The sequence below is a fragment of the Scylla paramamosain genome, chromosome 2 (assembly GCF_035594125.1).
Source record: "Scylla paramamosain isolate STU-SP2022 chromosome 2, ASM3559412v1, whole genome shotgun sequence".
NCBI lineage: Eukaryota > Metazoa > Arthropoda > Malacostraca > Decapoda > Portunidae > Scylla > Scylla paramamosain.
Window position 1 is genome coordinate 31354970 of NC_087152.1, and position 16847 is coordinate 31371816.

General features: G+C 39.3%; 1 protein-coding gene across 5 annotated transcripts in view; it reads left to right on the forward strand.

The window, feature by feature from the left end:
• Positions 1-16847, forward strand: part of LOC135113142 (condensin-2 complex subunit G2-like) — a 107770-nt gene that overhangs the window by 52936 nt on the left and 37987 nt on the right. For 4 of the 5 annotated variants that reach the window (XM_064028233.1, XM_064028243.1, XM_064028219.1 and 1 more), the window contains exons 5-7: positions 9135-9295; positions 14146-14442; positions 16409-16591. In XM_064028233.1, coding sequence (XP_063884303.1) covers positions 9135-9295; positions 14146-14442; positions 16409-16591 — 641 coding nt within the window. The remainder of the gene's footprint in view (positions 1-9134; positions 9296-14145; positions 14443-16408; positions 16592-16847) is intronic. The other variant, XM_064028225.1, reaches the window with a different exon arrangement.

Here is a 16847-nt window from a genome sequence, read left to right on the forward strand (position 1 = left end):
GAAGGCTTATGGACGTGATGGGGTCCCTCCTATTGTTCTCCGAAACTGTGCCTCTGTGCTTGCACCTTGCCTAGTCAAACTCTTTCAGCTCTATCTGTCAACGTCTACCTTTCCTTCTTGCTGGAAGTTTGCCTATATTCAACCTGTTCCTAAAAAGGGTGACCGCTCTAATCCCTCAAACTACCATCCTATTGCTTTAATTTCCTGCCTATCTAAAGTTTTTGAATCTATCCTCAACAGGAAGATTCTTAAACATCTATCACTTCACGACCTTCTATCTGATCGCCAGTATGGGTTCCGTCAAGGCCGCTCTACTGGTGATCTGGCTTTCCCTACTGAGTCTTGGTCATCCTCTTTTAGAGATTTTGGTGAAACTTTTGCTGTTGCCTTGGACATATCAAAAGCTTTTGATATAGTCTGGCACAAAGCTTTGATTTCCAAACTACCCTCCTACGGTTTCTATCCTTCTCTCTGTAACTTCATCTCAAGTTTCCTTTCTGACCGTTCTATTGCTGCTGTAGTAGACGGTCATTGTTCTTCTAAATCTATTAACAGTGGTGTTCCTCAGGGTTCTGTCCTGTCACCCACTCTCTTTTTATTATTCATTAATGATCTTCTAAACCAAACTTCTTGTCCTGTCCACTCCTACGCTGATGATACCATCCTGCACTTTTCCACGTCTTTTCATAGACGTCCAACCCTTCAGGAAATAAACATATCATGCAGGGAAGCCACAGAACACTTGACTTCTGATCTTTCTAAAATTTCTGATTGGGGCAGAGCAAACTTGGTATTGTTCAATGCCTCAAAAACTCAATTCCTCCATCTATCAACTCGACACAACCTTCCAGACAACTATCCCCTCTTCTTCAATGACACTCAACTGTCCCCCTCTTCTACACTGAACATCCTCGGTCTGTCCTTTACTTATAATCTGAACTGGAAAATTCACATCTCATCTTTAGCTAAAACAGCTTCTATGAAGTTAGGCGTTCTGAGATGTCTCCGCCAGTTTTTCTCACCCCTAGCTGCTAACTCTGCACAAGGGCCTTATCTGTCCATGTATGGAGTATGCTTCACATGTCTAGGGGGTTCCACTCATACTGCTCTTCTAGACAGGGTGGAATCAAAAGCTTTTCGTCTCATCAACTCCTCTCCTCTAACTGACTGTCTTCAGCCTCCCTCTCACTGCCGCAGTGTTGCATATCTAGCTATCTTCTACTGCTATTTTCATGCTAACTGCTCTTCTGATCTTGCTAACTGCATGCCTCCCCTCCTTCCGTGGCCTTGCTGCACAAGACTTTCTTCTTTCTCTCACCCCTATTCCGTCCACCTCTGTAATGCAAGAGTTAACCAGTATTCTCAATCATTCATCCCTTTCTCTGGTAAACTGGAGCTTCCTGCCTGCTTCTGTATTTCCACCTTCCTATGACTTGAATTCCTTCAAGAGGGAGGTTTCAAGACACTTATTCATCAATTTTTGACTACTGCTTTGACCCTTTTATGGGACTGGCATTTCAGTGGGCATATTTTTTATTGGATTTTTGTTGCCCTTGGCCAGTGTCCTTTCTACATAAAAAAAAAAAATCCTTGTTTATATTAACAACATAGATGAGGGTGTTTTCAGTATAATGTGAAAGTTTGCTGATGACACCACAATAGTGAATTCCATAGTCACTAACAAACAAGTAATAGATATGCAAAAATATCTAGACAATGAGTTTCAATGCAGATAAGTGCAAAGTGCTTCATATAGGTTATAGAAACAAGAAAGCAAAGTATGTTTGAAATGGTACCCAACTTAAAAGTGTTGAAAACGAAATTGATTTAGGAGCAATAATACTGAGTAGCTTAAAACCTAGCCAACAATGTTCAGAAGTTGTAAAGAAAGCAAATAAATTAATTACCTTAATCGGCAGATCTTTTGAATATAAATCTAAGGTTACAATCCTCACTTTGTATAACTCTTTAGTCCATCCCCTTTTGGAATATTGCGTTCAAGCATGGTGCCCCTACTACCAGAAAGACATTGATAAGTTAGAAAGAGTTCAGCGTAGAGCAACAAAAATTATACCAAGCCTTAGAAACAGATCATACGAAGAGCTTCTTAAAGAATTAAATCTTTTCCCATTAACACAAAGAAGACTAAGAGGCGACTTAATACAGGTGTTTAAAATCATCAAAGGCATTGATAACATGGACTGCGGTAAATATTTCATGATAGACTCTTCAAATTACACGCAAGGAAACAGTTGCAGAATTGTTGGGAAATCCTTCAGTTCTCACAAATCAAAAAATGATTTTTTCAATTGAGTAGTAAATATATGGAATCGGCTTCCTCAAGCTGTAATAAACTGCAACACCGATGAGACTTTTAAATGCCGTCTTAATAGACATTTTGCCAGCAATCCGCATCTAACAGTGTTTGTTTGTTAGTGATTAACTTCCTTGCCTTCAGGAAATGGGGGCACCTCATTTCATCTATTTTCTTTACTTCCTATAAAATTTCCTCTGGATTTTTTCTTCTCTAACCCCATTAGGTATTTCTTTCCAACCTGTTTTCCTTTACAGTTTATGCTGGAGAGAGTGGAGGGTGGGGAGAGAGCCTTCTGCTTTCCTCTCCTTTTCTTCTACTATCATCTTAGTAGTCCTAGGTCAGATCACCTCATGAGGACTGCAAAGTCTTTTGTGGCCTGTTTTTCTATGTAACTTTATGTAACCTCATCTTCTTTTCCTCACTGAAACTCAGGTGTCTGAGGCAACTGGCAGTAACCCCCTTTTTGTTCCCTCCGACTTTCTCTATCCTCATTTTCACTCCAAAGCTGGATGTTGTGTTTATGTGCACAATGACTGAACCTGCTCTCATGCCCATGCTCTTGAATCTTCAGAGTTTTCCACCATCTGGCTACGACTACAGAGTCACTCTCAAACTAAATTTATCTGTGCTATATACCTCTCGCCTAACTCCTCTGACTATAAGAAATTCTTCTACTACTTAACTTCCAAAGGGGAGCACATTCTGACTCTCTTCCCTTTTGCAGAGGTTTCCATTCTTGGAGACTTCATTGTTCACCACCAGCTTTGGCTCACCTTTCCCTTCACTGATTATCCTTTTGAATTAGCCTTTAACTATCCTCCATGGCCTAGAGCAACTGTCGCAACACCATACTCATATTCCTGACTGTCTTGGAGATACACCCAACATTCTTGACCTTTTCCTAGCCTCTAATCCTTCTGCTTATGATATCACCCTATCTTCACCGTTGTGCTCCTCTGATCACAGTCTCATATCCATGTCTTGTCCTATTGCTCCAATTCCTCCTTAGAATCCCCAAAGCAGAGGTGCTTCTGGCATTTTCCCTCATCTAATTAGGGGGACCTGGAGAGGTATTATGCTCATGTTTCTTGGAGTGACTACTGCTTCCATGTCAGAGACCCATCTCTATGTGCTGAGCGCATAAAAGAGGTGGTAGTGTCTGGTATAAAGGCGTACATTCCTCACTCTTTCTCTCAACCTAAACCTTCCAAACATTGGTTTAACACAGCTTGTTCTCGTGCTATACATGATAGAGAGGTGGCCCACAAAGGATACTTGAGCCTTCCATCACCTGAATTTCAGGCGCTTTATAATTCTGCCTGGAATTGTGCCAAGTCTTTTCTCCAACTAGCCAAAAACTCCTTCATTAATAGAAAGCATCAAAGGCTCTCAAGATGTAATTCACCTTGTGACTTCTGGTACCTAGCCAAAAACATCTTCAATAACTTTGCTTCATCTTTTCCTCCTTTATTTCAGCCTGATGGCACTGTTACCATCTCATCTATTTCTAAAGCTGAACTCTTTGCTCAAACCTTTGCTAAAAACTCTTTACCATCTCATCTATTTCTAAAGCTGAACTCTTTGCTCAAACCTTTGCTAAAAACTCTTCCTTGGATGATTCAGGGCTTGTTCCTCCTTCTCTTCCACCCTCTGACTACTTCATTCTACCTACTAAAATCCTTAGCAGTATTGTTTTCCATGTCCTCACTGGCCTCAAGCCTCAGAAGGCTTATTGACTTGATGGGGTTCCTCATACTGTTCTCTAAAACTGTACCTCCATGCTCGCACTGTGCCTAGTCAAACTCTTTCAACTCTGTCTATCAACATCTACCTTTCCTTTTTGCTGGAAGTTTGCCTACATTCAGCCTGTTCCTAAAAAGGGTGACCGTTCTACTCCCTCAAACTACCGTCCTATTGCTTTAATTTCCAGCCTATCTTAAGTTTTTAATTTATCCTCAACAGGAAAATTCTTAAACATCTATCACTTCACAACCTTCTATTTGATCGTCAGCATAGGTTCCGTCAAGGCTGCTCTACTGATGATCTGACTTTCCTTACTGAGTTTTGGTCATCCTCTTTTAGAGATTTGATGAAACTTTTGCTGTTACCTTACACATAACAAAAGCTTTTGATAGAGTCTGGCACTAAGCTTTGACTCCCAAAGTACCCTCCTACAGCTTCTGTCCTTCTCTTTGTAGCTTCATCTCAAGTTTCCTTTCTGACCATTCTGTTGATGCTGTGGTAGATGGTCACTCTTCTCCTAAGTCTATTAACAGTGGTGTTCCTCACAATTTTGTCCTGTTACCCACTCTCTTCCTATTATTCATCAGTGATCTAGACCAAACTTCTTGTCTTATCCACTCCTATGCTTACAATACTACCCTGCACTTTTCCACATTTTTTCCTAGATATTCAACCCTTCAGAAAGGGAACAGTTCACACAGGGAAGCCACAGAAGGCCTGACTTCTGATCTTTCTAAAATTTCTGATTGGGGCAGACCAAACATTGTTCAGTGCTTCAAAAACTCAATTCCTCCATCTATCAACTTGACACAGCCTTCCAAACAAATATCCCCTCTTCATTGACTTTCAACTGTTCCCTTCTACACTGAACATCCTCGGTCTGTCCTTCACTTATAATTGAAACTGGAAACTTCACATCACATCTTTAGCTAAAACAGCTTCTATAAAGTTAGGTGTTCTGAGTCGTCTCTGCCAGTTTTTCTCACCCCCCAGCTGCTAACTCTGTACAGGGACCTTATCTGCCCATGTATGAAGTATGGTTCACATGTATGTCAGGGTTCCACTCTTACTGCTGTTTTAGACAGGGGGAGAATCAAAAGCTTTTCATCTCATCAACTCCTCCTCTAACTGACTGTCTTCAGCCTCTATTTCCTTGCTGCAGTTTTGCATCTCTTGCTGTCTTCAATCTCAATTTTCATGCTAACTGTTCAGTGACTGAGTCACTGAGTAAAACAGTGCAGTGGGCCGCAAGTGGCGCAAAGCAGTGCACTCTGGTGGTGAAGGGACAAAGTATGCCTCGCGCGGGAATTTTAATCGATTTTATGAGTACACATTGATTTTTTATTGATTTTAAGGCTCAGGGAAAAATGTACCGGATACTTGAAGCTGCCGGATACTCGAATGCCGGATGAGAGGGATTTTACTGTATATATATATATATATATATATATATATATATATATATATATATATATATATATATATATATATATATATATATATATATATATATATATATATATATATATATAAATTGCCTTAAGTTTCTTCTTTGACCGTTCTAATGCTGCTGTGGTAGATGGTCACTGTTCTCCTAAGTCTATTAACAGTGGTGTTCCTCAGTGTTCTTTCTCTTCCTATTATTCATCAGTGATCTTTTAAAGCAGACTTCTTGTCCTATCCACTCCTATGCTGATGTTACCACCCTGCTCTTTTCCACATCTTTTTATAGATGTCCAACTTTTCAAGAAATAAACAGCTGATGCAGAGAAAACACAGAACACCTGATTTCCAATTTCTCTTGAATTTATGATTGGGGTAGAGCAAACTTAGTATTGTTCATTGTCTCAAATACTCAATTCCTCTATCTATCAACTTGACACAACCTTCCAGACAACTATCCCCTCTTCTTCAGTGACACTCAACTGTACCCTTCTTCTACACTGAAGATCCTTGGTCTGCCCTTCACCTTTAATCAAGACTGGAAACTTCACATCTCATCTCTTGCTAAAACTGCTTCAATGAAGTTCTGTGTCATCTCTGCCAGTTCCCCCTCCCCCCTCCCACACACACACACACACACACACACACACACACACACACACACACACACACACACACACACACACACACACACACACACACACACACACACACACACACACACACACACACACACACACACACACACACACACACACACACACACACACACACACACACACACACACACACACACACACACACACACACACACACACACACACACACACACACACACACACACACACACACACACACACACACACACACACACACACACACACACACACACACACACACACACACACACACACACACACACACACACACACACACACACACACACACACACACACACACACACACACACACACACACACACACACACACACACACACACACACACACACACACACACACACACACACACACACACACACACACACACACACACACACACACACACACACACACACACACACACACACACACACACACACACACACACACACACACACACACACACACACACACACACACACACACACACACACACACACACACACACACACACACACACACACACACACACACACACACACACACACACACACACACACACACACACACACACACACACACACACACACACACACACACACACACACACACACACACACACACACACACACACACACACACACACACACACACACACACACACACACACACACACACACACACACACACACACACACACACACACACACACACACACACACACACACACACACACACACACACACACACACACACACACACACACACACACACACACACACACACACACACACACACACACACACACACACACACACACACACACACACACACACACACACACACACACACACACACACACACACACACACACACACACACACACACACACACACACACACACACACACACACACACACACACACACACACACACACACACACACACACACACACACACACACACACACACACACACACACACACACACACACACACACACACACACACACACACACACACACACACACACACACACACACACACACACACACACACACACACACACACACACACACACACACACACACACACACACACACACACACACACACACACACACACACACACACACACACACACACACACACACACACACACACACACACACACACACACACACACACACACACACACACACACACACACACACACACACACACACACACACACACACACACACACACACACACACACACACACACACACACACACACACACACACACACACACACACACACACACACACACACACACACACACACACACACACACACACACACACACACACACACACACACACACACACACACACACACACACACACACACACACACACACACACACACACACACACACACACACACACACACACACACACACACACACACACACACACACACACACACACACACACACACACACACACACACACACACACACACACACACACACACACACACACACACACACACACACACACACACACACACACACACACACACACACACACACACACACACACACACACACACACACACACACACACACACACACACACACACACACACACACACACACACACACACACACACACACACACACACACACACACACACACACACACACACACACACACACACACACACACACACACACACACACACACACACACACACACACACACACACACACACACACACACACACACACACACACACACACACACACACACACACACACACACACACACACACACACACACACACACACACACACACACACACACACACACACACACACACACACACACACACACACACACACACACACACACACACACACACACACACACACACACACACACACACACACACACACACACACACACACACACACACACACACACACACACACACACACACACACACACACACACACACACACACACACACACACACACACACACACACACACACACACACACACACCTGACTCTGTACAGGGGCCTTATCTGTCCATGTGTGGATGTGTGGAGTATGCTTCACATGTAGGAGGTGAGTCCCACTCACCGCTATTTTAGACAGCATGAAATAAAAAAAACTTTTCATTTTATCAACTTCTCTCCTCTAACTGACTGTGTTCATTCTCTTTCTCATCACCACAATATTGCATCTCTTGCTATCTTCTACTGGTATTTTCACAGTAACTGCTCTTCTAATCTTGCTAACTACATGCTTCCCCTCCCACAGCCTTGCTGCACAAGACTTTCTTCTTTCTCTCATCCCTGTTCTCTCCACCTCTCTAATGCAAGGGTTAACCAGTATTCTCAATCATTCATCCCTTTCTCCAGTAAACTCTAAAACTCTCTGTCTGGTTTTGTATCTCCTCCTTCCTATGACTTGAACTCTTTCAAGATTGGAAGTTTCAAGGCACTTATCCTCTGCTTTTTTAGCATTCTACCTGACATCTCTTTGGGAACTGGCATTAAGGGGGCTTTTCTTTTTATTAAAAGATTTTGTTGCCCTTGGCCAGTGGCCCTCTTATATAACACACACACACACACACACACACACACACACACACACACACACACACACACACACACACACACACACACACACACACACACACTACAATTTTTTTCAATAAATTTATGATGAAACAAAAAAAAAAAAATTTTCCACAAAACATCCTTGTAAAATAGGGGTGTGTCTTATATGCCAGCAAATACACTACATAGATATATCTTTGTTGTGTCACATTTAATACCAGACACACACTTCCTTCCTACATAAAAAAAAAAAAAAAGACAGCAGGTCATATGGAAGAACACCTACAGCACCATTGTTATTTCAGTTTGTGACATTCCACACCAAGATATTTCAACAAGTCTTTCATTCTCTTCCCAGTGTTACTGCACGAGATGTTGGCAGCATTTAATGGTTCTGTTAAGCTGGCTATTGTGTCTCTGTGTGAGCAGTGGTGGCTGCAGGAACTAGAGGCACAGGATCTGCTGGTGACCAATGTTCTCTCTCATTTGCTGGAAGCTACAACCAGGAACGGTGCCCAGGTAATCTTTTCAGACTCATTTTTGTGCTGTGGATCATGGTGCAGGCCTCATCACTAGTGTCCATATATGTAGATGTCTGCTTTGCTGGCTACTCTCAATCTTTTATCTAAAAGATAAACCTGATGTATGTTTAACAGAGACCAGATTAAAAGAGGAAATACAAATAAAATTTGAAGAGGAAGAATACAACATTTGAAAGAGAAATAGAAAATATAAAGGCAGGGGAGGAGCATTAATATTGGTGAAGAAGGATATCTTTGTTGAAGTGGAATATGGCAATGAGATGGAAGAAGTTTTGTGCATTGAAGTTAAAGACAGTGAAAAGAAAAAGAAAAATATTACAATCACTTATATAGCACCCAAGACAAATGAGCATAAGATGCAAGAAGAGGTATAGAAATGCTTGGAAAATATGATCAGAAAAACAAATAAGGTGACTAATTGCAAGAATGTAAATTGGGAGGAGTTGGTAGGGAAGGATGCAGATTTATGGAATGAAGAGATAATGCAGTTAGCAATTGTGAATACATTAGAGCAGTAAGTAGATGAAGATACAAGGTACAGAGGAGCAGCCTTCAGTGCTTAACCTAGTGTTTACTAGGAAGCCGGAATCCAGCCTAAATATGAAGTATCTGTCCCTATTAGGGAAAATGATCATGTTGTAATAGAGGTTAAATTAAAAGTAATAAAAGCAAAGGATTGGAAAGAATAATACAGAAATGGCAGACTAAACTATGCAAAGGCAAATTTTGAAGAACTTTAAAAGTTGTTGAAACAAGGATGTACAGACAATATGAAGCACTATTAGATAAGTACAGTGAGGGAGTATTTGAATTTGTACTGATGTACAAAGTGAAAATGAGCAGGCATAGCTGGTATAATGCCAGATGTGCAAAGGCCAAAAAGGACAAGGACAAGGCACGGAAAAAGGTGAAGCTGTGGAATGAAGGAAATAAAGAATATAAAAACAAGAAATTAATATCTTAGGATAAGAAGAGAAGAAGAAAGGAACTTTAAAAAGGATATGGTGAACAAATGTAAAGTGGAATCTAAGCTTTTCTATAGATACATAAATGGTAAAATGAAATATAGAGATAGTATTGTTAAGTTAAAAAGAGGCAGAAGGACATATGAAGATGACAAGGAGATGAGCAACATTATGAATGAGAGTTTTAAACCTGTATTTAAAAATTAAGCAGATTTTGTAGCACCTACATTGGAGTGTCAAATGAAGGGTTACATGAAATTAAGATGGAAAAATATGAAATCTACAAGCTGTTGAGTGACTCAAGCTGTTGAGTGACGTAAATGTTAGAAAAGCAATAGGACCTGATGGTGTGTCAAGATAGGTATTGAAAGAATGTAGAGACCAACTGGTGGATCCAATCTGAAATGTGGTAAATAGTTCATTGAAAGAAGGAAGAGTGCCTATAAAAATGGAAAAAAAAGCCAGTGTAATCCTCATCTATAAAGGTGATAAAATGTAGCCACTAAACTACAGGCCAGTATCATTAACTATTATCATAGGTAAATTCTGCAGAATTGTAATAAAAAGCAAATGGGTGCAGTGTTTAGAAGAAAATGAGGTGATTACAGATAAACAATTTGGATTTAGACAAAAATGTTGTGTTACAAATATGCTGAACTTTTATATTAGAGAGATAGATGTGGTGCAAGAAAGAGATGGATGGATGGATGGTGTATATCTGGATTATAAAAAATACATTTGACAGGACACCACACATGAGCCTACTATGGAAACTGGAAAATGTAGTATGATTAAAAGCCAAAATAGTAAGTTGGATGCAAGACTATCTGAAGGACAGACAAATGAGGACAATAATCAGAGATAATATTTCAAGCTGGAGCAAGGTAACAAGTGGAGTACCACAAGGATCTGTATTAGCATCAATTATGTTTCAGATTTACATAAATTATATGAAGAAAGGATTAAATAGCTACATTAATATGTTTGCTGATGATGCAAAGTTGCTAATAGTTATAAAGAGCTAGGAGAATTGTAAGGAGCTACAAAGAGATTTGGATAAAATTTATGCTTGGAACCTAAAGTGAAAACTTGAATTTAATCCTAAGAAATGTCATATGATGGAAATAGGAAGAGAAAAAGGAGACCTACATGGAACTATAAAATGGGTGAAGACACAATAATGAAAAGTAATAAAGAAAAGGATTTTGGGGGGATGATTATTCAGGACACACTGTCACCAGAGAAGCATATACAGTGGTACCTTGGTATACGTCCTTAATCCGCTCTAGATCCTTGGACTTACACCAAACAGGATGTATACCAAAACAAATTTTTCCCATAAGAAATAAAGAAAAAATGGTTAATCCATTCCTATGAAAAAAAAAATCCTATTGTTTCTGGTATATCATACAGTACATTAATGGGATTGTATAAAATAATTTAAACACTGCTTAGTACTAAAATACATAGTATATTTGATGGCATATAAGACTCACCACCATTTCAGTAGGGCATATTCAGGAAAAAAAAAAAAATGTATATTTAAGCATGTAATGTTTAAAGCAAGCTAGTGGTACAGCTGAACACAAAGCAAACAGTCACAATAGTAAAAATATCCTACGTGATTGCGTAACAAAACAGAGGTAGTGGCCTAGTCACGGAGGCGAAACAAAGAACGCAGCTAACAAGATGTCAACAACACACTTGATGCATCACTTAACAGGGACGCATTTTCATTTTCAACATTTTTTTTTATTTATTTATTTATTTATTTATTTATTTATTTATTTATTTATTTTATTTTATTTATTTATTTATTTATTTATTTATTTTATTTATTTTATTTTATTTATTTATTTTTTTATTTTTATACCTTCATGATGATCCTAACCATTTTTCTTCATTGCTTGGCTTTTCTCATTAACTTTCTTAGAATTTATGGTTAATGAATTTACAGAAAATTTATGCAAAAAAACACAAAACCACGTGAAAATTCACAGTTATGGCGCGGTTTGCTCACTGTATGGTAGCAACAGGTGTACTGATGCTTGTGGGCAGTCTTGACTTTGTCTCAAGAGAAGTAAATAAGGGTAGCATCATTTTAACCCATACAAGTTCTAGCACACAAGTCGTATTTCAAACAAAGATCATATACCAGGCAAATTTTTTCGTGTCCAAACGTGACATATACCAAGTTGGACTTGTTCTAAAGCAGATGTATACTGAGGTACCACTGTAAATGAATTTTTTTAGTTCCACCTATAGGATGTTAAGTAACATCAGAGTGGCTTTTACCTACATGGACATGGATATGATGAAAAAAAATAATTACAACCATGATATGCCCCAAGTTAGAGTATGCTGCAGTTGTATGGTCTCCACATATGAAGAATATAAGGAATACATAGGACAGCAATAAAGATGGTGCCAGAATTGAAGGAAAAGACTTATGAAGAGCAACTAGAAAAATTAGATTAATAACAGTGGAAGAGGGAAGAAAAAGAGGAGACTTGATAATGTACAAATTAATAGACTGTATGGAAAAGGTAGACAGACAAATTTTGGAGATGTACATGAATGAGGGAACAAAATGTATGATCTGACATATAAAAAAGATTAAGTATAAATTTTCAGTGACATCAAGAAATATAGTTTTCTGTATTCAAGCATTGATATCTGGAATAGTTTAAGGGAGGAGATGGTTATTGCTGTTAGTGTGAGCAAATTTAAAGAAATATTGGATGACTAGATAATGAAACAGGACTAATGAGCTTTAGCTCTGACCCTGTACAATACAACTAGGTAAACACACACACACACACACACACACACACACACACACACACACACACACACACACACACACACACACACACACGCATGCACTAGTTTACTTGACTTATGATCATGATTAATTCCAAACTTCCTGTCAGAAGCAAATAATGGTTAGATAGTAATACAATTCACAAAAATTGTAAGAATTCAATAAAAGAAAAATTGTCCCACGAAAGTACAGTGAAGTGTCTTTTGCTCTGCAATGCATTGCCTAATGTTTTTTCATCAGCAAATATATCAGTAAAATCACAAAAAAAATATTTTAATTTCGTACTCACTCAAATGACGGGTTGGTCATAGGACAAGCCCATCATAACCTAATGAAAGTGAATTGATTATTTTTTGGTTTGATTGCATGTTGGTCATAAGACATACATTATATATTTTTTTTTATTTGTTTATTTATTAATTTTATTTTTATTTATTTTTATTGTTTTATTTTATTTTATTTTATTATATTTTATTATATTTTATTTTGTTTTATTGATTCATTTATTTGTTAATTTATTTTGTTTATTTTTTTCCCACTTATGCATTGAATATGTTGCCATAGTACCTGCTCTCCAGTTGTCAAATGGTTACCTTTATATGCATATTTAAATTATGTCTTTAGTGCACAAATGGGAGAAATAATGCCTGAGTGATATCAAATATGTGAGCACAATGATTATATATATCAGACTATATATGTAGGTAAATCATTATCCAAACATATTTTAGCTTAAACAAAAGAGTTTCTTATATTCTTTTGTATGACAGCTTTGCTCAGATGTCAATAGTACTGACAGAGAGTCTGTGGATGCACCTTTGAGCAGGCCTCAATAACTGACTCATTTGCCATGATTGGAACTGTTGTTTATAGTATACTTGTGCACAGATGATTGGAACATGGTATTCTATTCAGCTACAATTGTTCCAGCATTAAAAGATTTTCAGCTTTAGTTTTGTCAGACTTATCTGCTTCGTGGATAGCTACTCAAGATTTCCTAGCATATAAATAGATATTGGTATTGTTCTTTCCTTCCAGAAGAAGGAAGTGCTGCGACTATGGAAGCTACACAATGCCCTTGCCACCATTGACTTGGACAGCCCCAACAATAAGAAGTTTGTGGAGCTGCTAACCTACTGCATCTCTTGCCCAATATTCTTGAACTGTGACGAGGGCATTAAGTGGCTGGTGGGGCTGTTTTCATGGCCTTCACTAATACCACTACTGCACAAGGAAGTGAGGTTGGCCATCCCAGAATGCACCCGAGCTCACAGTGCCAAATATGGAGAGGTATACTTTAAAGCATGGAAAGCCAGCCAGGGAGATACAAAAAAGGTACATGTCAGACGGGGACTTTGAAACTCAGTAATGTTTTAAGGGTAAAATTCCAGGACACCTGAAAAAAATATGTAGGTTTGTCATGAATGTTTTGATCTTCCTTCATCAAACACTCTCTCTCTCTCTCTCTCTCTCTCTCTCTCTCTCTCTCTCTCTCTCTCTCTCTCTCTCTCTCTCTCTCTCTCTCTCTCTCTCTCTCTCTCTCTCTCTCTCTCTCTCTCTCTCTCTCTCTCTCTCTCTCTCTCTCTCTCTCTCTCTCTCTCTCTCTCTCTCTCTCTCTCTCTCTCTCTCTCTCTCTCTCTCTCTCTCTCTCTCTCTCTCTCTCTCTCTCTCTCTCTTAGACTTCTATGATATTCTGAACTAGTACAACGAGAGTAAAGCAGTAGATATAATATATCCTGATTTTCAAAAGGCCTTTGACAGAGTCCCCCACAAACGCTTACTGATTAAACTAAATCACACAGTATCCAAGGCGACGTGTTGCGATGGGTTGAAAAATGGTTAAATAACCATAAACAAAGAGTAGTAATAAAAGGAAAAGCATCCAAGTGGACTAAGGTAACCAGCGGGATACCACATGGATCAGTCTTAGGACCTGTTCTCTTCCTTGTTTATATCAATGACAGATGAGGGTGTTACCAGTATAATACCGAAGTTTGCTGATGATACCAAAATTGCAAACTCTGTAGTCTGTAATGAACAAGTAACAAATGCAGAAAAATCTAGACAAATTGACTGAGTGGTGGCAAACCTGGCAGATGAGTTTTAATGCATATAAGTGCAGTGCTTCACATGGGTTATAGAAACGAGAAAACAAAGTATATTTTAAATGGTACCCCACTTAAAAGTGTTGACAATGAAATTGATTTAGGAGTGACGATATCGAGTAGCTTAAAACCTAGCCAACAATGTTCAGAAGTCGTAAAGAAAGCAAATAAGGTAATTGGCTTAATCAGTAGATCTTTTGGATATAAATCTAAGGATACAATGCTCACTTTGTATAATTCTTTAGTTCATCCCCTTTTGGAATATTGCATTCAAGCATGGTGCCCCTACCACCAGAAAGACATTGATAAATTAGAAAGAGTTCAGCGTAGAGCAACAAAAATTATACCAAGCCTTAGAAACAAATCATACGAAGAGTGTCTTAAAGAATTAAATCTTTTACCATTAACACAAAGAAGACTAAGAGGCGACTTAATACAGGTGTTTAAAATCATCAAAGGCATTGATAACTCGGACTGCAGTAAATATTTCATGATAGACTCTTCAAATTATACGCAAGGAAATGGTTGCAAAATTGTTGGGAAATCCTTCAACTCTCACGAATCAAAAAATAATTTTTCCATCGAGTTGTAAATCTATGGAATGAGCTTCCTCAGGATGTGATAGACTGCAACACCGTTGAGACTTAAACGCCGTCTTGATAAATATCTTGCCTGCAATCTGCAGCTAACAGCGCTTGTTTGCAAGTGATGAACTTCCTTACCTTCAGGAAATGTGGGCACCTCATTTCATCTATTGTCTTTCTTTCCTATAAAATTTCCTTCGTCCCCCACCCCACCTCTAACCCCATGAGGTATTTCTCGCTGACCTATTTTTCCTGTACAGCTTATGCCGGAGGGAGTGGAGGATGGGGAGAGAGCCTTCTGCTTTTCTGTCCTTTTCTTTTACTATCACCATAGTAGTCTTAGGTCAGGTCACTTCATGAGGACTGCAAGGTCTGTTGTGGCCTGTTTTTCTATGTAACTATGTAATTCTCTCTCTCTCTCTCTCTCTCTCTCTCTCTCTCTCTCTCTCTCTCTCTCTCTCTCTCTCTCTCTCTCTCTCTCTCTCTCTCTCTCTCTCTCTCTCTCTCTCTCTCTCTCTCTCTCTTGCCACATCACAAAAAAATTGACAGTATATTACATTGTATTGTCATGTGTATACACACTTATTGAGTCCCTGATCCACCTGATTGCAGACGATAGAGGAGGAGTGTATACAAGATCTTATGTACACTGCCATCCATGCCAATCCCATGTCCTCCCGTCCTTCGGCCAACCTCCACCACTTACTCCACCACATTCATAGCTACAAGAAACATCGTGCTGTCAGCAGTCTCATAACTGAACTTTACCAGCCCATCCTTTGGAGATCCTTCACTGTGAGTTGTGTGTGCTTCTCTGTCAGTTATGGAATTACTTACTTCATGAGGTCTTGAGATATTTAGTATGCCATTCAGCTAGACTCAGAATTTTTATTGTTTTGCATTTGTTGTCATTGTTTATAATTAGCAGAAATCTTTACATAGATGACTTTGAGGTACTTCACTATTGTATTCCATCCCTGTATGTGACTGGAAATGTATTCATTCATGATGCTTTAGGTCTGTGAAGGTTTCTAACACTTGAGGTTCGCTA